This window comes from Hyla sarda, chromosome 13 (genome assembly GCF_029499605.1).
Source record: "Hyla sarda isolate aHylSar1 chromosome 13, aHylSar1.hap1, whole genome shotgun sequence".
Lineage (NCBI taxonomy): Eukaryota > Metazoa > Chordata > Amphibia > Anura > Hylidae > Hyla > Hyla sarda.
The window spans coordinates 19,255,596-19,282,500 of NC_079201.1; the positions used below are offsets into that span (position 1 = coordinate 19,255,596).

Consider the following 26,905-nt stretch of genomic DNA (forward strand, 5'->3'; position numbering starts at 1 on the left):
GTGCACGGAGCACAAATTATCCATTTTCTGCACATTTTTATTAAAGGGGTACTCCTGCGGAATAAAAAAAAAAAATAATCAAATCAAGAAGAGCATGATCCCCTCCCTTCAGAGGCGGGGCCGCAGGACAGTATTCATACATGATAATGACCCTAAACTCCTCCAAGACCACCGCTGTCTTGCTAAAGAAGCCGAGGGTAAAAGTGATGGACTGGCCAAGCATGTCTCCCCTGGCAGACATGCTAAAACAGGTGGCAGAAGCATGAGAAGACCATATAGTGGCTGAATGACACAGCCTGGAGGTGGCAGAAGCACGAGGAGACATATAGTGGCTGAATGACACAGCCTGGAGATGGCAGAAGCATGAGGAGACCATATAGTGGCTGAATGACAGAGCCTGGAGGTGGCAGAAGCATGGGGAGACCATATGGTGGCTGAATGACACAGCCTGGAGGTGGCGGAAGCATGAGGAGACCATATAGTGGCTGAATGACACAGCCTGGAGGTGGCAGAAGCATGAGGAGACCATATAGTGGCTGAATGACACAGCATGGAGGTGGCAGATGCATGAGGAGACCATATAGTGGCTGAATGACAGAGCTTGGAGGTGGCAGAAGCATGGGGAGACCATATAGTGGCTGAATGACCCAGCCTGGAGGTGGCGGAAGCATGAGGAGACCATATAGTGGATGAATGACATAGCCTGGAGGTGGCGGCTGCATGAGGAGAACATATGGTGACAGAATAAGACAGCCTGGAGCTGGCATCAGCATGAGGAGACCATATGGCAGCGCAATGACAGAGCCTGGAGGTGGCAGCGGCAGCATGAGGGCCATGCCAACTGAGGGTTGAGTCTGAGGAACCCACCGACTGTTGACTGGGGGTGTCGGATGTCACTTGGGATGAAGCTGATGACCGAGTGAACCAATCAATCACAGCTGCTGGTTGAGACACAACTGCTAGCTGACACAGGGAGCTCAGACCTCTCGCTGCGACTCCTGCTGCCACACGCCCCTACTCTGCTGCGACCTCTGCCTGCGCCTAATGAATTTAGGCCTCTGCCACTCCCCTGTGCACGTATTGGCATTTCTCTGCCTGACATACTTATACAGTAGCCGAGCCCGTATATGTTACACTTGTGAGAGGAGGACAATGCGCTCCACTACGCTTAAAACTGTATTAGCCTACAGAAACAAGTGTGTAGCTTTGTCTGGCCTTTCACAGTAACTAGGCCCAAATTAGTTTAACAGGAAAATATACTTTATAAAGGTGTAGGTGTACGTACAGTTTACACTTATGAGAGGTGGACAATACGCTCCCCTACAAACTGTATGAGGCTACAAAAACAAATGGGTAGCTTTGGCTGGCCTTTTACACTGCCACTACGCAACCTGTATTAGGCACTGTAATCAGGTGACTATGGCTTTTCTTGCTCACCCTAACTGGCCTCTGATAGCTTTACAGTTGTTGTGCAACCAACTGCTGCAGTACAGAATTGCTGTGTAGTACATCCCAGTATAGTATTATTAGGCACTAATAGCAGGTGACAATGGCTCTGCCTAACTGGCCCCTATGAGCTTTAGAGTTGCTGTATACCCCACTGCAGCAGTGGAGTCGCTGTGTATTACATCCAAAAGTCTACTTTCTCTCTCTCTCTGTCAGTGCTTTTATGCAGTGATTTGGGCTTGTGGTGAATCACTGCTGTCAGCGCACACAATGCTTTATCTCTCCCTGCAATGAAACGCTCTCTCTGAAATAAAACGCTTAAGTGACAGGCCACAAGATGGCTGCCAGTTATATAGGGCTGTGACATCACAGGGGTGGCTGGCTGCTGATAGGCTGCATGCTGCATGTGATTCAGGGTCATCCCGCCTACTTCCCTTCCCGCCTTCCAAGGATTCCTTGCCCAATGTCCTCACATACGGACCCTGCCATTTTAAATGCCCTGGAGCCTGAACCGCACTAAATGGAGTATAATGAAGCGATTTGTGCGATCGGATTCGTTGCAAAGCAAATTTTTCCTGAAATTCGTAACAAATTCGAATTCGTCAGATTCGATTCGCTCATCCCTAGTACTGACCTTCCATGACCTGACCTTTACCTGCACCTTGACCCTTTTTTTTTGTCTTCAGAGTTTGCACTTCACCGCTGTCTAGGTTCGACCCATCACCTGTATTCTGACGTTGCATTTGTCTACTGATTTTGTACCACGCTACTCTCTAGATTTGACCAATAAATTGTTCTGTCTATATTTTTGTGATTTTTTTTACCGACCTGTTTTTTTCTGACTATTCGGACTATTAGTGTAGGGACCACCATTCCAGTTGGGGGCTGCCGATTAGGACGGATTATCCAAGTGAGCAGGGAAGGAGGGGTTGGGACAAGCGGTAGGTCTCACTCTTTCCTGGGCATGACAGACCTTAAAAATGTCTTGTATGCCTATAGGATAGTTTTCTTTTTCTGTTATTATCTGATCGCTGGATCTTCACGTTGCGCTACTAGTTGTCAGAAAACACATAACTGTGAACATTTCACAACACCTGTCAGACTCTTTCTACTAAAGTCAAACAACTCAGTCACCGTGAACCTAAAAGGTTTATCTCCCAGCGCTGTTGTTTATCATGCTGCTATTGCACAACCTGGATCTCTCCTACGTAATACTCGGCTACTGTATATCGTTCATATAGACCAGTGTTTTCCGAACGGTGTGCCTCCTGCTGTTGCAAAACTACAACTCCCAGCATGCCCGGACAACCGTTGGTTCATTACATTATTGTGGTAGCGGGGTGCGATGAGGGCAGATGTTGTTACCCTAGGGGCAGATGGCATTAATCCCTTGTATTCGTGATGCCAGTACGTGGTTTAGCCTAAAACCACCTGAATGTATGCCGCTGGATCCTGGGCTAGGCACGGGGGCAATAAAGACTCCGACGCCAAGTTACAGACAACAGAAGCTTTACTGAGGGTAGACAGATAGTAAAGTCTATACAGTTCAGCCAGGGCCACGGACTGACTTGACTTGACTCATAAAGCTGTGACTTTATCTCACATGACATATCACATGGTATAACTCTTAAAGATACAACACATTTTATAATACAATACACTGCAGAACATATGTACAGGGGGGAAACAGGTGCAAGGGGCCCTGGGGACACTGAAGGAGGCTGCCGGACAGGACACATGGGTACGGGGTAACATCTCCCGTACTGGGCCACCAAATACTTTTATAATGTAAAATGATGGACAGAAAGATAGATAGGTAGATAGATAGGTAAATAGATAGATAGATTGATAGATAAATAGATAGATTGATAGATACAGTATCTCCCACAGCCTGTATAACCAGTGTTTAATATTGTGTCCCCTTAAAATAACTCAACACAGCCATTAATGTTTAAATCTTGGAAACAAAAGTGACTACACCCCTAAGTGGAAATTTCCAATTGGGCCCAAATTGTCAAAAGGTTATTTAGTGTAATATACATATATTGTTGTATGCCTTTAAGTATTATTGTCATGTGATTGTAACCAGGGAAAGGTACAAGTGACCATGTGACCTATGGGACCCCTCCAGAGTCTCCCCCATATAAGTCCTGGGTGGAGCTTCCTCTTACTCTTTGAGTCTTTGCTGAGCTACAGTGAGGTCGGGTCCTGAGAGAGTGTCTGGTGTCCTAGGAAGGCCCAAAGTCTACCACGTAGCCATGACTCCACATGTTCACTACCCCACTGGTGAAAGTCAACACCTGCTGAGCTACAAACGGGGTGAAGTCTGTCATAGTCAGTCTCAGTCAAGTCAGTGCAAGTCAAGTCTGTCTCAAGTCAGCGTGGCCCTGCATCAAATTGTCCAAGTTCACTATAAGTCCCAGCAAGCCCTGTGGTCTCTGAAGTCACTGGACACCTCCTTGAGCCTAGCCAAGCTGTATAGACTGTTACATCTGTCTGACTCAGTAAAGATTCTGTTGTTCCGTAATTTGGCGTCAGTCATTATTTGCCCCCCATGCCTAGCCCAGGATCCAGCAGTATACATTTGGGTGGTAAAGAGGATAAACCATGCCCTGGGATCACGAACACAAGGGGTTAATATCATCTGCCCCTAGAATAATAACATCTGCTCCTCATCACACCCTCACCACAACTTTCAGTACTTATCAGCTGCTGTATACTACAGAGGAAGTTGTGTAGTTCTTTCCAGTCTGACCACAGTGCTCTCTGCTGACACCTCTGTCCATGTCAGGAACTGTCCAGAATATGAGCAAACCCCCATAGCAAACCTATCCTGCTCTGGACAGTTCCTGACATGGACAGAGATGTCAGCAGAGAGCACTGTTGTCAGACTTGAAAGAACCATACAACTTCCTGTGGAGCATACAGCAGCTGATAAGTACTGGAAGGATTAAGATTTTAATAGAAGTAATTTACAAATCTGTATATTTTTCTGTCACCAGTTGATTAAAAAAAAAAAAAAATTCAACCACAGTACCTCTTTAAGACTCTTGGACATGGAGTTCACCAGATCTTCACAGGTTCCCCTGCAGTCCTCATCCACTCCTCCATGATCACATCACGGAGCCGGTGGATGTTAGAGATCTTGTCCCCCCAACCCCCCTCTTTCCTTTTGAGGATGCACCACAGATGCTCAGCAGGGTTTAGGTCTGGAGACATGCTTGGCCAGTCCATCACCTTTACCCTCAGCTCCCATTAGTAAGGCAGTGGACGTCTTGGAGGTGTTTGGGGTTGTTATCATGTGTGAATACTGCCCTGCGGCTCAGTCTCTGAAGGGAGGGGGATCAGGTTCTGCTTCAGTATATCACCATACATGTTGCCATTCATGAGGTGAGGGTGTGATGAGGGCAGATGTTATTACCCTAGGGGCAGATGTATTCGTGATGCCAGGGCATGGTTAACCTCTGCACCACCCAAATAATGACTCTGATGCCAAGTTAGGGAACAATGGCAGCTTTACTGAGGATGACAGATGACCAGTGACTTAGGAGACTTGCGGGCTCGCTGGGACTAGTAGTGGACTTGGACAGAATGCTGCAGACCCACGCTGAATTTAGACAGACTTGACTGACTTGACTAGGACTGACTAGACTTCACCCCTTGTGGAGCTTACCAAGCTTTAACGTTCCCCTGTGGGGCACTTGGTGATGGAAGCGGGGCTGCGTGACTAGGCCTTGGGTCTCCTCAGGGACCAGACACTCTCAGGTCTTGACTGTTCCTCAGCATGTACTCAAGAAGCTCAAGAGACTGAACTAGCTCCTCCCTTGGTTTATATGGGAGCACTTTGGAGGAGTCCTATAGGTCACCACACTAGTCACCTGACACCTTCCCTGGTTACATGACTTGGTAACAACATTTAAAGGCGTATGAACATTATAAAGAGATTTTCATGTATAACATAAGGCACTTATTAACCATTTGAGATATATACAATAAGGCTGGACTCAGGGGACACTGAGATAGAGTCCGCCACACAGGACAGAAAGGTACAGGGGTGCAATTTCTGTGCTGGGCCACCACACATGGTTCCCTCAATGATCTGTAGCCCCCAGTACCAGCAGCACTCATGTAGGCCCAGACCATGATACTCCCACCACCATGCTTGTCTGTAGGCAAAACACACTTGTCTTTGTCCTCCTCACCTGGTTGTCACTACACGCCTGACACCATCTGAACCAAATAGGGTTATCTTGGTCTCATGGGACCACAGGACATTGTTCCAGTCATCCATGTCTTTAGTCTACTTGTCTTCAGCAAACTGTATGCCAGCTTTCTTGTGCTTCATCTCTAGGATGACAGTCGTGCAGACCAAGTTGATGCAGTGTGAGGTGTATAGTCTGAGCACTGACAGGCTGACCTTCCCACCCCTTCAACCTCTGCAGCAATGCTGGCAGGACTCACACATCTATTCCCAAAGACAACCTCTGGATATGACGCTGAGCCTGTGCACTTTGTTTCGTTGGTTGACCGTGGCGAGGCCTGTTCTAAGTGGAATCTGTCCTGTGAAACTACTGCGTGGTCTTGCCCAACGTGGTACAGCTCAGTTTTAGCGTTTTGGCAATCTTTTTATAGCCTAGGCCATTTTTCAGATCCCCAGAAACTTCTTAGCCAGGAGGTGCCATGTTGAACTTCCATTGACCAGTATTAAAGAGTGTGAGAGTGATAACACCAAATTTAAGACACCTGCTTCCCATTCACACCTGAGACCTTGGAACACTAATTAGTCACATGACAATAGGGAAGGAAAATGGCTGACTGGGCCCAATTTGAACATTTCCACTTAGGGGTGTCCTCAATTTTGTTGCCAAGGTTTAGACAATAATGACTGTGTGTTGAGTTATTTTGAGGGCACACAACATTAAGCACTGTTATACAGGCTGTGCAGCAGAGGGTCATTTCTTCTATCTTAGATAGATAGATAGATAGATAGATATGAGAGAGATAGATAGATAGATATGAGATAGATAGATAGATATGAGATAGATAGATATGAGATAGATAGATAGATAGATAGATATGAGATAGATAGATATGAGACTGATAGATATGAGATAGATAGATAGATATGAGATAGATATGAGATAGATAGATAGATAGATAGATAGATAGATAGATATGAGATAGATAGATATGAGATAAATATAGATATGAGATAGATAGATAGGAGATAGATAGATAGCAGATAGATAGATATGAGATAGATAGATAGATAGATAGGAGATAGATAGATATGAGATAAATAGATATGAGATAGATAGATATGAAATAGATATATAGATATGAGATGGATAGATATGAGATAGATAGATGTGAGATAGATAGATGTGAGAGAGATAGATATGAGATAGATATGAGATAGATAGATATGAGATAGATAGATATGAGATAGATATGAGATAGATAGATATGAGATAGATAGATATGAGATAGATAGATGTGAGATAGATAGATGTGAGATAGATAGATGTGAGATAGATAGATATGAGATAGATGTGAGATAGATAGATAGATAGATAGATATGAGATAGATAGATAGATAGATATGAGATAGATAGATAGATAGATAGATATGAGATAGATAGATAGATAGATAGATATGAGATAGATAGATATGAGATAGATAGATATGAGATGGATAGATAGATATGAGATGGATAGATATGAGTTAGATAGATAGATATGAGATAGATAGATATGAGATAGATAGATATGAGATAGATAGATATGAGATAGATAGATATGAGATAGATAGATATGAGATAGATAGATAGATAGATAGATATGAGATAGATAGATATGAGATAGATAGATAGATATGAGAGAGATAGATAGATATGAGAGAGATAGATAGATATGAGAGAGATAGATAGATAGATATGAGATAGATAGATATGAGATAGATAGATATGAGATAGATGGATAGATATGAGATAGATAGATATGAGATAGATAGATATGAGATAGATAGATATGAGATAGATAGATAGATATGAGATAGATAGATAGATATGAGATAGATAGATAGATAGATATGAGATAGATAGATAGATAGATAGATATGAGATAGAGAGATAGATATGAGATAGATAGATATGAGAGAGATAGATAGATATGAGAGAGATAGATAGATATGAGATAGATAGATAGATAGATAGATAGATAGATATGATTTTTCCACTGCAATATACAATACAGAGTATACAGTGATGTTCTTACCTGCTCGGTGTTGTAAACATGTGAATAGTTGAAAAGAAAATACCAGCTGGACCCGAGCTCCGGAATGTTCTTCAATGTTCCGCTTGTCTGCAATGTTCTCCATACTATTCACAGCCGACTTGGGATTTCACAGCAGGAAACAGTTAATAGGTTCTCGCTCGGCTCCTGGTGGAAATGTATTAGCACTTCATAATTTTTAGTGCTATCAGCGATTATTTGAAGCTCACTAGCACAGAACTCTCCGGAGGACGAGCGGAAGATTCACTAATTACACTTAAGCTGTGCACCTGGTCATGTGCGTACGAGCGAGGGACGGGGCGTGCAGAGGGTGCTGGATCCTACATGGAAAATGAATACACACCAAAAGATGACCACTCATTATGGAGCCATCTCTATCGGGGTCACAAGTCTGGTCTCTTCCACATCTTCACTATATTGGCTTTAGATTAAAAAAATATTATATTCATATTTGCTTTATAAAATATGATCCGAAATGGGATAAAAAGGCTTAAAAATGAAACAGTAAATCATAGCAATACAAATAATATCATAGTGGAATAAAAAAAAAAGAATAAAATAAAAAAGTCACATTTTTTTGTATTCTTAAAAAAAAAAATTACCATTTATCATATCTACTTATTGTAAAAAAAAAATGTTAAAAATTTCCCAATTTCTTTCTATTATTAATTTTTTTTTTACCATGGATTATATCTTATTATTGCACAAAGAATAAATAAATAATTAAAAAAATGTCCCCAATTTTTTTTCTATTATTTAAAGAAAAATTACAATGGATCATATATGATTATTGTAAAATAAATAAATAAATAAAATATTTACAAATGTCCCCATTTTATTTCTATTATCCCATTTTTTTTACTATTATTTAAATAAAAATGAAAAAAATATATAAATATATATGTTTCAGATCCTGCAATGCCTGCTGAACTGTTCACACAAAGGCATTTTCATAGTGTAGGGTCCGTCCCAATGAGGTCACCTTATCGCGGTGGGATGGTCCAAGCTATTTGGCCGCCAAATTGCAAGCTAAGTACCTCACTATTTCATAACTTCACAATTTTATATTTCCATTTCTTGCCCTATAGCTGAATAGCTTTTCATGTTGTATCTATATACTCATGTTTTATCTATATCTTTGTGCTAGCAGTGCGCTGCTGTATTCTCCTGTTGCTATATATATATATATATATATATATAAATAAAAAATAAATAAATAAAAAATAAAAAAAATATATATATATATTTTTTTTATGTATTTATTTTTTATTTATATATATATATATATATATATATATATATATATATATATATATATAAAAGAAATCTCAGTTTTGTTTTCTACTGATATAAAAAAAATCCCTTATTGGTCCTATCTTATTAATGTAGTACCACAGGTACAACTGTTATCATTACACTGGTACGGCGGAATTTTATGATGAACATTATTGAAGTAGGTTAACAATAAATACATAAATAAAATATAAAATAAAATAAAATAAAATGAATAAATAAATATAAAATAAAATAAATAAATGAAGATGAATTCCTTATTCATTTCATATGATACGTGTCTGGCTGGAAATCAATAAAAATGTCGCCTTGTGCACCATCACAGAACGGGAGACTGTGACTATCTAATAAGGGTTGGAATGATTCTCCTCTAGTACGACACGTTTCACGCCAAAGCAAATTTGCAACAAATAATATTAAACATGTTTAAACATGAAATGAAGAAGAAAAAAAATAAGTAAATAAATAAACAAATAAAAATAAATAAATAAACAAATAAAAAAAAACATCAATGAGTTGAATAAAAATAAATAAATCAATGAAAATAAATAAATAATAAATAAAATAAAAATAAATACATAAATAAATGAATTACAATAAATGAATACATACAGAAATAAAAATTTTAATATAAAAATAAAATAAAATAAAAATAAAAAGCATGGTGTCACGGGACACATAATAACGTACAATCAAGAGGTTAACTGCGAGCGCCGAAGCTCTTGACCGGTCTAATGGGAAACGCGTCTCCTGGTAGCTTCAGATTTCATATAATGTTCTTGCAAGTGTAATTGTGGTTGTTTCTGCTTCCATCCTGTACTATTGTCTCAGTGTGATCCAGACACTGCGGTAATACCACACATGACATATATATTTCTGAGCCGCGTCTTACGTTCCATGGTTTGGCAAACCACCGTGTTCTGCATAGATCGAGTTGCTCGTAATGAGAGCTCTGTAAATGTAGGCCCTGGAAAATGCGAAGAAAGTGTCGCGTCTTACCTCTGCAACAGTGGTCTCCAAACTGTGGACCTCCAGCTGTTGCAAGACTACAACTCTCAGCATGCCCGGACAGCCGTTGGCTGTCCGGGCATGCTGAGAGCTGTAGTTTTGCATCATCTAGAGGTCCACAGTTTGGAGACCGCCACCCTAGAATATAGTCCATTCTAGACTACACTCTTTTGGGTCTAGATAGGGTTAAACAGAAGCGAGCGCGTCTTCCGTGCCAGAAAACACGATACTCAGCACGACGTGCATTAGCGCTATGGTTCCTCCAGAATTTCCAAACCACAACGTTGGTCTTTACCCCCGAGTGGTCCTACGCCTTCATGTTACGGTGTGCGCGCCACGATGCTCAAGACAGCGGTGATAGACGTCCAACGTGAAGGCTTCAGGGGAGGTACAGTGTCAGGAAGCACTTAGGACATCTATCAAACGTCTTCACTTTACTCCTATTTTGTGCTTCCTCTTAAAATTCCATCAGTCGCTCTTGTTTCCAGCACCAGTGATGACCTGATGGCAGGAAATGTCTTCTATAGTGTTCTATACAAGACTAGCAAACCAAAACCAACGGCTACGACTGAGGTCATCCTTGTCCTTGGCCTCCTAACTCCAGGACCCCCACGGCCAGGTTCAAGCTATAGTCATTACTGGGCTCATATATTGGCTTGGAAACACGTTGTGATGAGATAGATAGGAGACAGATAGATATGAGATAGATAGATAGATAGATATGAGATAGATAGATAGATATGAGATAGATAGATAGATAGATATGAGATAGATAGATATGAGATAGACAGATAGATATGAGATAGATAGATATGAGATAGATAGATAGATAGATAGATATGAGATAGATAGATATGAGATAGATAGATAGATATGAGATAGATAAATAGATAGATATGAGATAGATAAATAGATAGATATGAGATAGATATGAGATAGATAGATATGAGATAGATAAATAGATAGATATGAGATAGATGATAGATATGAGATAGATAGAAGATAGATATGAGATAGATAGATAGATAGATAGATGTGAGATAGATAGATAGATGGATAGAGGATAGATATGAGATAGATAGATATGAAATAGATAGATATGAGAGATAGATAGATAGGTAGAGATGAGAAACATAGATAGATATGAGATAGATAGATAGATAGGTAGAGATGAGAAAGATAGATAGATATGAGATAGATAGATATGAGATAGACACATAGATATGACATAGATAGATAGATAGATATGAGATAGATAGATTGATATGAGATAGATATGAGATAGATATGAGATAGATAGATATGACATAGATATGAGATAGATGGATAGATATGAGATAGATATGAGATAGATTTATAGATATGAGATAGATAGATAGATATGAGATAGATACAAAAGTCCAAAGAACAGCACAACAGCCCTTGTGATAGATAGATATGAGATTATGAGATAGATAGATATGAGATAGATAGATATGAGATAGATAGATAGATAGATAGATAGATATGAGATAGATAGATATGAGATAGATAGATAGATAGATATGAGATAGATAGATATGAGATAGATATGAGATAGATAGATATGAGATGGATAGATATGAGATGGATAGATAGATAGATATGAGATAGATAGATAGATAGATAGATAGATAGATAATTCAACACGTTCCAAGCTATACCTCTAATATCAGTGTTATTTCATCCTCTCTTAGTCCATGTAAGAATATGACTGGGATCATCTTCATCCTTGGCCTCCTGACCCGAGGCCCCTAGACCAGGTCCGATCTATAGTAGTCTTCATCTGGATTATACCTTGACTTGGAGACACGTCGTGTGGATTAAACCATACAGTAAGTATAGTAATATTAAAAGGAATTAGAGAATTCAACGCATTTCGAATTATACCTCTGTCGTCAGTGTTTTTTCATCCTCTCTTTTTTGGCCAGGTTTTCATCATTTTAATACAATTTTCCATGTTAGAATATGAATGGGGTCTAAGACTAGGCCCCTAGACCAGGTCCAATCTTCATTTGGCTCAAACCTTGTAATCATGTTGTGTGGATAAAACAATACAGAGTAAAAAGGAATGAAAGAAACCGATGCGTTTCGAATCATATTCTGTGCATTTCGTATTATATTTTAATACAATTTTTCCACATAAGGTTCATCAACTCTTTCTTTATGAAGATTCCGAATGATGTAAACAACCACTAAAGCTTTTATCTAGATCAACATTTATAGAACGTTACGTAAGCCTGAGAGAGTGCGGAGAGGCTCCGTATCCAGGACGGTGAAACCAAACCGTGTCATGTAGATGTATGAGCTGCTTATATAGAAGACGCGGAGAGGGCCCGGTGACTGTATACAGACAGGTAAGACGCAGCGACCCCTGAGGATAATATGGAACAGCGTGTGACGTTACGTCTTAACACTTTGAAGGAAGGGCAACAAAAAAATTACATGCGAAACGCGTCGGTTTCTACCCAGTTATACGTTCAGTTCTTTTACACAGAACATTTTCTATTGAAAATTGAAACAGAATAAATTCACCCTGTTCTCTACGTAGAAGTTCCTCCAACGTCTTACTGTACGGATGTCTGCCACAAAATGAGTGGAATATAGGAAGAAAATGGCCGCCATTCCTCTGATCCGCAACTGTAGAAAGTCTTCCACACCCCGATACACGAGGACTTATCAGCTCCTGGAGAACCCGTCCTGTAGGTCATTTCATTCCTACTTCTAGCTCTTTCCATAGAAATCTGGATGACTTCCTTTTTCCTCTGTGCAAGTGCCAACCCGGGCGTTCTCTATGGAGAGATTTGGGCCAATGCTCTCACCACTTACTGACCTACTGGTGGTAGACAGAGTCAGCGCTCACATAGTAAATACCCGGCATAATATAAACGAGCATATACATCAGTGTTTCCCAACCAGGGCGCCTCCAGCTGTTGCAAAACTACAACTCCCAGCATGCAGTAATTAGATGCAGAGTTATACAACTCCCCTGATCACCCTGCTACAAACCGTGAACCTCCAGCTGTTGCAAAACTACAACTCCCAGCATGCAGTAATTAGATTCAGAGTTATACAACTCCCCTGATCACCCTGCTACAAACTGTGAACCTCCAGCTGTTGCAAAACTACAACTCCCAGCATGCAGTAATTATATGCAGAGTTATACAACTCCCCTGATCACCCTGCTACAAACTGTGAACCTCCAGCTGTTGCAAAACTACAACTCCCAGCATACAATAATTAGATGCAGAGTTATACAACTCCCCTGATCACCCTGCTACAAACTGTGAACCTCTAGCTGTTGCAAAACTACAATTTCCAGCATGCAATAATTAGATGCAGAGTTACACAACTCCCCTGATCACCCTGCTACAAACTGTGAACCTCCAGCTGTTGCAAAACTACAACTCCCAGAATGCAATAATTAGATGCAGAGTTATACAACTCCCCTGATCCCCCTGCTACAAACTGTGAACCTCCAGCTGTTGCAAAACTACAACTCCCAGCATGCAATAATTAGATGCAGAGTTATACAACTCCCCTGATCACCCTGCTACAAACTGTGAACCTCCAGCTGTTGCAAAACTACAACTCCCAGCATGCAGTAATTAGATGCAGAGTTATACAACTCCCCTGATCACCCTGCTACAAACTGTGAACCTCCAGCTGTTGCAAAACTACAACTCCCAGCATACAATAATTAGATGCAGAGTTATACAACTCCCCTGATCACCCTGCTACAAACTGTGAACCTCTAGCTGTTGCAAAACTACAATTTCCAGCATGCAATAATTAGATGCAGAGTTACACAACTCCCCTGATCACCCTGCTACAAACTGTGAACCTCCAGCTGTTGCAAAACTACAACTCCCAGAATGCAATAATTAGATGCAGAGTTATACAACTCCCCTGATCCCCCTGCTACAAACTGTGAACCTCCAGCTGTTGCAAAACTACAACTCCCAGCATGCAATAATTAGATGCAGAGTTATACAACTCCCCTGATCACCCTGCTACAAACTGTGAACCTCCAGCTGTTGCAAAACTACAACTCCCAGCATGCTGGGAGTTGTAGTTTTGCAACAGCTGGAGGCACCCTGGTTGGGAAACACTGATAAACATACATAGTAATGGCAGCAAAAAGAAACAAAAACTACAAATACAGGGGGGAAAACAACATATATACTAGAGCGGTACAAATCAACACTTCCTATTGAACTCTATGGGGTAGCATGTAGTAGCTTTACCTGCAGTCCCATGTAAAATCACAGACCTGAAGATGAGCGATAACGTCTATATATATATATGTTTTTTTTAATGCTTTCACAATGTGAAGTGCAGACAGTGAAGGTGCGGAGGATCCTGTCACATTATACAACTGATATCATTTCATTGTTTTTATTCCTGAAAATGATTCGATGCGATGTGAAGTTTTATTTGCAAAGTACAAAATGAAATTTGAAAAAAAAAATAATAAATTGTTCTGTAAACAAGATGAATTTATTGTTATAGTTATGATTTTACCTTTTAATCAATGTACATTTATCTATCTATCTAGACAAAACAGCAGAAGATAGTGGCAGCACTCCAAAAAATAGTGAGAAAAACTAACGTGGCTTTATTCCATATCACCTCCTTATTATTTTTCACTATTTTTTGGACGCTGCGACCATCTTCTGCTGTTTTGTCTGGATTTGGGCCTTTGACCGGGGCCAACTAGTTGCACCCACTATTGTTTCCTTTGGTTGTGCTGATCTTCCGCTATTTTTGCTATCTATCTATCTATCTCATATCTATCTGTCTATTTATCTATCTCATATCTATCTATCTGTCTATTTATCTATCTATCTCATATCTATCTATCTCATATCTATCTATCTCATATCTATCTATCTCATATCTATCTATCTATCTATCTCATATCTATCTGTCTATTTATCTATCTATCTATCTATCTATCTCATATCTATCTATCTCATATCTGTCTATCTCATATCTATCTATCTATCTATCTCATATCTATCTGTCTATTTATCTATCTATCTATCTCATATCTATCTATCTATATATCTATCTCATATCTATCTATCTCATATCTATCTATCTCATATCTCACATCTATCTCATATCTATCTATCTATCTATCTACCTCATATCTATCTATCACATATCTTTCTATCTCATATCTATCTATCTATCTCATATCTATCTATCTCATATCTATCTATCTATCTCATATCTATCTATCTCATATCTCACATCTATCTCATATCTATCTATCTATCTATCTATCTATCTATCTACCTCATATCTATCTATCACATATCTTTCTATCTCATATCTATCTATCTATCTATCTATCTCATATCTATCTATCTATCTCATATCTATCTATCTCATATCTATCTATTTCATATCTATCTATCATCTCATATCTATCTATCTATCTCATATCTATCTATCTATCATTTCTTCTATACTATGTACTATATATATGTACAGCACATGACACTATCTATCTCATATCTATCTCATATCTATCTATCTATCTCATATCTATCTATCTCATATCTATCTATCTATTTCATATCTATCTATCTCATATCTATCTATCTCACATCTATCTATCTCATATCTATCTCATATCTATCTCATATCTATCTATCTCATATCTATCTATCTCTCTCATATTTATCTATCTCTCTCATATCTATCTATCTCATATCTATCTATCTATCTATCTCATATCTATCTATCTATCTCATATCTATCTATCTCATATCTATCTATCTATCTCATATCTATCTCATATCTATCTATCTATCTCATATCTATCTATCTCATATCTATCTATCTATTTCATATCTATCTATCTCATATCTATCTATCTATCTCATATCTATCTATCTCATATCTATCAATCTATCTCATATCTATCTCATATCTATCTATCTATCTCATATCTATCTATCTCATATCTATCTATCTATTTCATATCTATCTATCTCATATCTATCTATCTATCTCATATCTATCTATCTCATATCTATCTATCTCATATCTATCTATCTCACATCTATCTATCTCATATCTATCTCATATCTATCTCATATCTATCTATCTCATATCTATCTCATATCTATCTATCTCATATCTATCTATCTCATATCTATCTATCTATCTCATATCTATCTCATATCTATCTATCTATCTATCTCATATTTATCTATCTCTCTCATATCTATCTATCTCATATCTATCTATCTATCTCTCTCATATTTATCTATCTCTCTCATATCTATCTATCTCATATCTATCTATCTATCTCATATCTATCTATCTATCTCATATCTATCTATATATCTTATATCTATCTCATATCTATCTATCTATCTAATATCTATCTCATATCTATCTATCTATCTCATATCTATCTAATATCTATCTATCTATCCCATATCTATCTATCTCTATCTATCTATCTATCTATCTATCTCATATCTATCTATCTATCTATATATCTCATATCTATCTATCTCATATCTCTCTCTCTCTCATATCTATCTATCTATCTCACATCTATCTATCTCATATCTATCTATCTCATATCTATCTATCTCATATCTATCCATCTCATATCTATCTATCTATCTATCTATTTATCTCATATCTATCTATCTATCTATCTCATATCTATCTCATATCTATCTATCTATCTATCTATCTCATATCTATCTCATATCTATCTATCTATCTCATATCTATCTCATATCTATCTATCTATCTCATATCTATCTATCTATCTCATATCTATCTATCTCATATCTATCTATCTCATATCTATCTCATATCTATCTATCTCATATCTATCTCATATCTATCTATCTATCTCATATCTATCTCATATCTATCTATCTCATATCTATCTATCTCATATCTATCTATCTATCTATCTCATATCTATCTCATATCTATCTATCTATCTCATATCTATCTATCTATCTCATATCTATCTATCTCATATCTATCTATCTCATATCTATCTATCTATCTCATATCTATCTATCTCATATCTATCTATCTATCTATCTATCTCATATCTATCTATTTCATATCTATCTATCTATCTCATATCTATCTATCTATCTATCTCTCATATCTATCTATCTCATATCTATCTATCTCATATCTATCTCACATCTATGTATCTATCATTTCTTCTATACTATGTACTATATATATGTACAGCACATGACACTATCTATCATTGATAACAATAATACCAGGCCATTTCTGCGCTGGCTGCACATACTTCTCCACACACACGAATCTCCTAATTGTACTGAATCAGCAGGACGATCACTAGGCCGCTGCCGTTCAGAGCTGCACATCTCGCAGAGCTGAGTTTGTCACTTGAACCTTTCCTCCCGCATTTCACCTATATCTGAGGACGGTTGAACCTTTTTTTTTTTTAGCGCCGCGATAAAATGATCATTTTATAGAATTCTTGTCGCGTATAACGCAGCGGGGCGACGGGGACCAACTCAGCTCTGCTACATCTACATGAATCCCACAGACCCCGCGCCTCTTCTGCACCAGCCGTTTACACCTGTAACATCAAAAATTGCTGAAAGTTATTATGTATATTATTTTTGTTATTTTTTATGCATTTTTTTTATTTCTTTATATTATTATTATTTTTTTTAGCTGACAGCGGAGAATCGGATGATACAAATTAGAGTGTAAGCTCTTCTGCACCGGCCGGTGAGCGGCATCAGGACGTGTCCTCGTTTTTTGTAGAGGGGCAGGTTGTCTATGCTTTTTATGCTTTTTTTTGTTTGTTTTTTATGGAGTAAACCCTGAACTTTGCATAGGACTGCCGGACCGGTTACCTAGCAGAGCCGTAGACAAGGGCCGTCCTATTCCGGCTTCTCAAAGGGACATTTCTTCATTTTGTATTTTTTTTTTGTTGTTTAATTAGTCCAGCCATTTATTCGGCGCATGCATGAGGGAGCAGTAATACGCTATGGCAGTTCCCACCATATTCCGCTCCAGATTCCCCAGTCCCTGCCAAATCGGACGCATTAACCCTTCAGCCTCTGCAACAATGCCCCCCCCCTCCTCCCCCCAGCCCTATATGGCAATACACCTTACAGTTTGCTATGTTACGGCAGGTGATTATACAACATCCATAGGGCAGGGCCCTTTTCGTACACTTTTTCGAAAAATACCCATAAGTCCCCAACAATGTCCAGATATTTAAAAAATAGGAATATAAGGAAATTGCACCAGTTTCGGATATAGGTTGCATGGATTTCTGCCAAACTCCATTCGGGTGAATGATAGAAATTTCTGCAGCTATATAAAATGCAACCAGGGTGGCTCCAGCTGTTGCAAAACGACAACTCCCAGCATGCCCGTAATGCTGGGATTTGTAGTTTTGTAACAGCTGGAGGCACCCTGGTTAGGAAACACTGATCTACGTTCTATCTATCTCAGTGTTTCCCAACCAGGATGCCTCCAGCTGTTGCAAAACGACAACTCCCAGCATGCCCGGACAGCCAAAGGCTGTCCAGGAATGCTGGGATTTGTAGTTTTGCAACAGCTGGAGGCACCCTGCATAGGAAACACTGATCTATGTTCTATCTATCTCAGTGTTTTCCAACCAGGATGCCTCCAGCTGTTGCAAAACTACAACTCCCAGCATGCCCGGACAGCCAAAGTCTGTCCCGTAATGCTGGGATTTGTAGTTTTGCAACAGCTGGAGGCACCCTGGATAGGAAACACTGATCTATGTTCTATCTATCTCGGTGTTTCCCAACCAGGATACCTCCAGCTGTTGCAAAACTACAACTCCCAGCATGCCCGGACAGCCAAAGGCTGTCCAGGAATGCTGGGATTTGTAGTTTTGCAACAGCTGGAGGCACTCTGCATAGGAAACACTGATCTATGTTCTATCTATCTCAGTGTTTTCCAACCAGGATGCCTCCAGCTGTTGCAAAACTACAACTCCCAGCATGCCCGGACAGCCAAAGTCTGTCCCGTAATGCTGGGATTTGTAGTTTTGCAACAGCTGGAGGCACCCTGGATAGGAAACACTGATCTATGTTCTATCTATCTCGGTGTTTCCCAACCAGGATACCTCCAGCTGTTGCAAAACTACAACTCCCAGCATGCCCGGACAGCCAAAGGCTGTCCAGGAATGCTGGGATTTGTAGTTTTGCAACAGCTGGAGGCACTCTGCATAGGAAACACTGATCTATGTTCTATCTATCTCAGTGTTTCCCAACCAGGGAGCCTCCAGCTGTTGCAAAACTACAACTCAAAGCATGCCCGGACAGCCGTTGGCTGTCCGGGCATTATGGGAGTTGTAGTTTTGCAACAGCTGGAGGCACACTGGTTATGAAACACTAGAGTTAGTATATAAATGAGACGATGGTAGAAAATCGCACCGGTTAGAATGTGCATGGATTTTCGGCAAAATCCCCTTTCAATAAACGGGACAGGTTGGCAGAAATTTCCGCAGCTTGTGAACAGAACTTAATCTGGACGGCACGTATGGTGTACAGCTGATAGCGGAGAACGGTAACTGTGCGCCATTCTTAGTGACATCATAGACCGAGGGTCTGTAAGAATGTATGAGGTTATTTTGATTGTCATTGAAACTTTTGCATCCCAATTTCTTATGGAGACGTAGAACATTCTATGGGACGTTCACTATTACCAAGTGTATAAATGTTATCTGGGTATTGGAATATAGATATGTAATACCAAGAATGTTATTTTCTTCCTGCTAATATATGATAGATATGAGATAGATATGAGATAGATAGATATGAGATAGATAGATAGATATGAGATAGATAGATATGAGATAGATATGAGATAGATAGATAAATAGATAGATAGATATGAGATAGATAGATATGAGATAGATAGATATGAGATAGATATGAGATAGATAGATATGAGATAGATAGATATGAGATAGATAGATATGGGATAGATATGAGATAGATAGATATGAGATATAGATAGATAGATGGATATGAGATAGATAGATAGATAGATAGATGGATATGAGATAGATAGATAGATAGATATGAGATAGATAGATAGATATGAGATAGATAGATAGATAGATATGAGATAGATAGATATGAGATAGATAGATATGAGATAGATTAGATAGATATGAGATAGACAGATAGATAGATATTAGATAGATAGATAGATAGATATGAGATAGATAGATATGAGACAGATAGATAGGTACAATAGATAGAAGACAAATAGAAGGATGGAGGATAGATAGATAGAAAAAAGAAGGATGAATACACAAATAAATAGATAGATAGATATGAGATAGAGAGATAGATATGAGATAGATAGGAGATAGATAGATAGACAGATAGATATGAGATAGATAGATATGAGATAGATAGATATGAGATAGATAGATAGATAGATATTAGATAGATAGATATGAGATAGATATGAGATAGATAGATATGAGATAGATAGATAGATAGATATATATTAGATAGATAGATATGAGATAGATATGAGATAGATAGATATGAGATAGATAGATAGATAGATATGAGATAGATAGATAGATATGAGATAGATAGATAGATAGATAGATATGAGATAGATAGATAGATAGATATGAGATAGATATGAGATAGATAGATATGAGATAGATAGATAGATAGATATGAGATAGATAGATAGATATGAGATAGATAGATAGATAGATATGAGATAGATAGATAGATAGATAGATAGATATGAGATAGATAGATAGATAGATAGATATGAGATAGATAGATAGATATGAGATAGATAGATAGACAGATAGATATGAGATAGATAGATAGATATGAGATAGATAGATATGAGATAGATAGATAGATAGATATTAGATAGATAGATATGAGATAGATATGAGATAGATAGATATGAGATAGATAGATAGATAGATATTAGATAGATAGATATGAGATAGATAGATATGAGATAGATAGATAGATAGATAGATATGAGATAGATAGATAGATATGAGATAGATAGATAGATAGATAGATAGATAGATAGATAGATATGAGATAGATAGATAGATAGATAGATATGAGATAGATAGATAGATAGATATGAGATAGATAGATAGATATGAGATAGATAGATAGATAGATAGATAGATAGATATGAGATAGATAGATAGATATGAGATAGATAGATATGAGATAGATAGATATGAGATAGATAGATATGAGATAGATATGAGATAGATAGATAGATAGATAGATATGAGATAGATATGAGATAGATAGATATGAGATAGATATGAGATAGATAGATATGAGATAGATAGATATGAGATAGATGGATAGATAGATAGATAGAGATACATAGATATTTTCCCTAAGATCTAGCACTTTTTGGGGCTCTGAATTCCATCATTGGGTTTAATGTGCATTTTATGATGCGTCTTTATGACACGGTTTTTTTTTTCCATGCATGACTTAAAGGGACATACCTAACAAGCGCCATAATGTGCGACGTGCCACGAATAAAGGAAAGCGCAACATTTTCCAGGCGTACATGTTGTGTGTGAGGAGACGTGTGTCAATGATTGTGTAAATCCAGTCCGAAGGCCAGCCAATTACTTTATGGCACAGTGGACCCTGAACTTCCACCAAGTACACGGCGTGCACTTACCAAAGGTAGCGCTGAGGCTCCAGACATGGATCTTACCAGGGCACATACATATATGTTGTATTTCTTATTACCGCATCCCTGAACATGGAAAAACCTATCAATAATAAACAGCAAAGAAAGACCAGTCCGGGTAACATGCGCCATTTCAATGATTTTAATAAGCAAAATAGGAAACAATTTCAATAACAAAAAAACAGAAACCAGTCTGAATAAAACTACAATAGACCAGGTTTATCAGAAGCAGGGTTTGAAATGTATCCCTCCAGAACTGACACCAAAAGAAGAAGAAAACACATTTTTGTTTGCTGGAGACGCGATTTCAACACAGTTGAATCCGAAAATTAAAGAAATAATAATAAAAAAAAAATAAAAAGTCATAGACCCCCCCCCCCCTCAATCCTCCCCTCCCCCGCTGCTGATGCATTGACAGAAATCCTTGGTATTGTAAGAACATAAGCATCACGCTGTCCATAGAATCCTGTTTCCTACCATTAACTTATATAGAGACAAAACTAAAAAGAAAAAAAAAAAAATTATTCAAAATTTTCTTTTTTTAAATGCATCTGCACCAGCAGTGCAAACATTCCAAAGGAACAAAAACAACCAAAAAATAAAATAAAAAGAAAGATATATATATATATATAAAAATGTAATTTTTAAATTTTTTTTCTTAATCTGGTTCGCTGTGATCCTAAAGCGTCACTTTACTTTTACTGACCTGCAGAAAATTAATGAAACCGCACAGCGACCGGCTGCAAATAACTGCTACACACATATATATATATATATTTATAAATAAACTGAGCAATAGATAGAAGAAAGGAGTCAATCGATTTGGCTAGATCAGTGTTTCCCAACCAGGGTGCCTCCAGCTGTTGCAAAACTACAACTCCCGGCATGCAATAATTAGATGCGGAGTTATACAACTCCCCTGATCGCCCTGCATAAACTGTCAACCTCCAGCTGTTGCCAAACTACAACTCCCAGCATGCAATAATTAGATGCGGAGTTATACAACTCCCCTGATCGCCCTGCATAAACTGTCAACCTCCAGCTGTTGCCAAACTACAACTCCCAGCATGCAATAATTAGATGCAGAGTCATACAACTCCCCTGATCGCCCTGCTACAAACTGTCAACCTCCAGCTGTTGCCAAACTACAACTCCCAGCATGCAATAATTAGATGCAGAGTCATACAACTCCCCTGATCGCCCTGCTACAAACTGTCAACCTCCAGCTGTTGCCAAACTACAACTCCCAGCATGCAATAATTAGATGCAGAGTCATACAACTCCCCTGATCGCCCTGCTACAAACTGTCAACCTCCAGCTGTTGCAAAACTACAACTCCCAGCATGCCCGTGGTAGTTTTTGCAACAGCTGGAGGCACCCTGGTTGGGAATCACTGGGCTAAGCTGGTGTAGAGGCGACTAAGCCGCAGAACATAGCAGAGTTGATAGGAAGCATTTAGTATCTATATAAGTCACCATTTAAGCTGTCACAATATAGCCCCCGCTATTGTCCTCAGAGAGTAGGTTATTTCGGTTTTCGCACAATGCTGGTGTCAGCCAAAATTTTACTCACATGCCAGTGTTTTATGTTAAGGGGGAATAATAGAGTTCAGACCATATTCCTAGGGGAAAGAAAAAAAAAATAAAAAAAAATAATAAAAAAAATAAAATAAAAAAATAATAACTTAAAGCACCATCCTCCATAGGGAAGCTGAACTGTATCATTAATATGTATGTAGGTGAAGCAGAGCTGTGTATACCAAACTTTATCTCAACAACGGTTAACAGTCCAGCTCTGCTACACCCGCACAGATATAGATATATCGTATTCCTATATCGTTTCTCGGCTGTCACTACCCATCACAACTACATAGACTATGTAAAAAAAAAAAAAACAGAATAGTAACAATATAGCGACGCAACCAAAGAGCCAATGCACCATGGTACCACTTTAACAACAACAACAACAAAAAATAAACTAAAAATAAGAAAAACAATGAACACAATGAAAGAAAGAGGCCCACGCTGTCTACTGAATGGAAGCTACCTAGACTAAGAGGGTGAAATGTAGATAGGTGAACATTGCTTCGTATTTACAGGAGGGAGGATTAAGTGGGGGGGGGGGGGGGGGCTCAACTAAAAAAGACCTAAAAGAATGGAGACCTAGTACATAGTTTATAGCAACAGAAGCAATGGAAGTCTGTGTGAGCCGAGGAAAAGCATGCTCAGATTAAACAAGGTCATGATACAAAATAGAAAGTATTACCGTACATGTCCAGCATGCAGGAATAATAATTTTAATGCAGGTTTTTTTTTTTTTTTTTATATATATATATAAGCAGGCAATAAAACCATGGAGGGGGAAGGGGCGGTGGGGAGGGTTGGGGGGTTAGGGGTGCACTGAATGTCCCACCTGTTCAGGTTCAGTTGTCTTAAGATGATGAGAAAAGTTCTGTAGGTAAAGTTTGTTTGTACTTTGTTGATCCCAAGTGGCAGTGCTATTGTCCGACACAGTCCTGTGGCCATTTTCGGATAAAACAAGACCCCCGAAAATCGAGGTGGTGTCCCTCCCGGCCTCCCCGACACAACAACATCCATCAGGTTGGTCTCCAGTTCTCCTCGCTTCCCCTAAAGCAGTGTTTCCCAACCAGTATGCCTCCAACAATTCAATCATTCGATGCAGAGTTATACAACTCCCCTGACCACCCTGCAAACTGTGAACCTCTAGCTATTGCAAAACTACGACTTCCAGCACGCCCGGACAGCCTTCGGCTGTCCGGGCATGCTGGAAGTTGTAGTTTTGCAATAGATGGAGGCCCCCTGGTTGGGAAACACTGCCCTAAAAGCCTACAAAAAGTTGGAGAGTCACTGAAGCCCCCCCTTGTCCTCCGTCTACAGTTCTGGATGGACATGTCCCACAAGACTCACATGAAGAACTCTGGAGAAGATGGGTTATCACTGGTGGAGCCGGTCTCCCTGAAGTTGGTGTTGGTCAGCTTCTCACACTTCATCTTGTAGGCATCTCTTTCTCTCACCAGGCGATTGACCTCCAGTTTCAGCTGCTCCACCTGCTGGATGAGTTGGGTCTTCTCGTTCTCCAGGTGGTGCTTCTGCTGCACCCTCTTGTACCTGCAGGACTGGGCGTACCCCCTGTTTTTCAGGGTTCTTCTCTTCTGTTTTAGGCGAATAACATCATCCTTGGTGAAGCCCCTCAGGTGCCTGTTGAGCTCCCGGACAGACATGGAGACCAGTTGGTCATCGGAGAACCTGTCTTCTACTTGGTTGTTGGACTGGTGGTGCTGGGGATGGCTGTTCTGCAGCTGCTGGGAGGAGGTGGAAGAGTTGGATGGGGTTGGAGAAGCCTGGTGGTGGTGGTGGTGGTGATGGTGTGGGTGCTGGTGGGGATGTGCCAGCTCTTCATGAGGGATGCCCTGGTACTGGTGATGGTTTTGGTGGTGGTGGTTGTGATGGGGGTGGTGGTGGTGGTGTCCTCTGAAGCCATCAAAGCCCTGCAGCTGAGGGGGCATCTGATGGGGCCCTATTAGAGCTTCCACAGCGTCTTCAGGGGTCAGGCTCAATGCCTCTGGTTGGACCTGCTGGTAAGTGTTGGCCATCCAGTACAGGTCCTCCAGGTGAGTCTTCTGCTCTGTTGGGCTGAAACTTGGTGAGGATGGCACCGAGCTGCAAGGAGTGCTTATAGGAGTGGAGGACACCGAGCCTGCTGGCTGCAAACGATTGCACTGGCGGATCGTGCGATCTGGTCGGCCGCCAAGTGGTTCTTTCTTGACATCAAACTTCATCAAATCAAAGTCATTGACGTACTCCATGGCAAGTGGACTGGTTGGCAATTCTGGTGCAATGGACAGCTCTCCTGCCATACTTATCCGGTCGCTTCACTCCAGCTCTGCACCCTGAGTGTGCCTCAGCCGCACACCCAAGGAGTCCTCCAGTGTAAGGAGCTGCTTCTCCTCCTCCTCCTCCTCCTGGTCTGGCTGGAGCCTTGGCACAGTCCCACTCCCCTCCCCTCTGTCTCAGGGATGGCCGCCTTGGAGTAGTCCAGCAGCTTGCACTGCGATCGTAGGGAACTTTTCCGAGTGCAGAGAGGTGCGGCGGGCTGTGGAGATCATCTGTGCTGCTCTGTGCAAGTCTTCTTCTTATAAGCCCACAGCAGCATCACGAGTGGAGGAGGAGGACTCCTGCCTGGGCTGCCCAATGTCTGCAGAGGGAATGGCCACATTAGCATGAAAGGGGCAGAGAGGGAGGGTAATGTGAACAGTGACAGAGAGAGGAGTAGTCAGCTGACAAGACACTGCCAGAACAAGACCAGGCAATCCACAGCATCGGGGTCCTCCAAGGCAGAAGTACTCTGCAAGTATTCCCACAGTGTTCTACTGTAATACAGAGTCCTACTGCACATGTATACTACAGAGTCATACTGCACATGTATAATACAGCCCTATACTGCACATGTATAATACAGCCCTATACTGCACATGTATAATACAGCCCTATACTGCACATGTATAATACAGCCCCATACTGCACATGTATAATACAGTCCTATACTGTACATGTATAATACAGAGTCATACTGCACATGTATAATACAGTCCTATACTGTACATGTATAATACAGTCCTATACTGTACATGTATAATACAGCCCTATACTGCACATGTATAATACAGCCCTATACTGTACATGTATAATACAGAGTCATACTGCACATGTATAATACAGAGTCATACTGCACATGTATACTACAGAGTCATACTGCACATGTATACTACAGTCCTATACTGTACATGTATAATACAGCCCTATACTGTACATGTATAATACAGCCCTATACTGTACATGTATAATACAGCCCCTATACTGCACATGTATAATACAGTCCTATACTGTACATGTATAATACAGTCCTATACTGTACATGTATAATACAGAGTCATACTGTACATGTATAATACAGCCCTATACTGCACATGTATACTACAGAGTCATACTGCACATGTATAATACAGCCCTATACTGTACATGTATAATACAGTCCTATACTGTACATGTATAATACAGCCCTATACTGCACATGTATAATACAGCCCAAT

The 26,905-nt window shown here is 39.6% G+C and overlaps 1 protein-coding gene and 1 long non-coding RNA gene across 3 annotated transcripts in view; one reads left to right on the forward strand and one right to left on the reverse strand.

Moving 5' to 3' along the window:
• The window catches only part of LOC130297311 (uncharacterized), a 152,118-nt gene extending 133,605 nt beyond the window's left edge, over positions 1 to 18,513 (forward strand). The window contains exons 3-4 of one of the 2 annotated variants that reach the window (XR_008849476.1): positions 11,757 to 11,894; positions 17,767 to 18,513. This is a non-coding gene — a long non-coding RNA (uncharacterized LOC130297311). Of the gene's footprint in view, positions 1 to 11,756; positions 11,895 to 11,990; positions 12,080 to 17,766 lie in introns of those variants that run through there. The other variant, XR_008849477.1, reaches the window with a different exon arrangement.
• A 3,673-nt stretch (positions 18,514 to 22,186) lies between these two features.
• Positions 22,187 to 26,004, reverse strand: MAFB (MAF bZIP transcription factor B). Its single transcript, XM_056549570.1, has one exon. The coding sequence runs from the start codon at positions 25,670 to 25,672 to the stop codon at positions 24,719 to 24,721; it is 954 nt and encodes a 317-aa protein (XP_056405545.1). The 5' UTR covers positions 25,673 to 26,004; the 3' UTR covers positions 22,187 to 24,718.
• Positions 26,005 to 26,905: the final 901 nt, after the last annotated feature.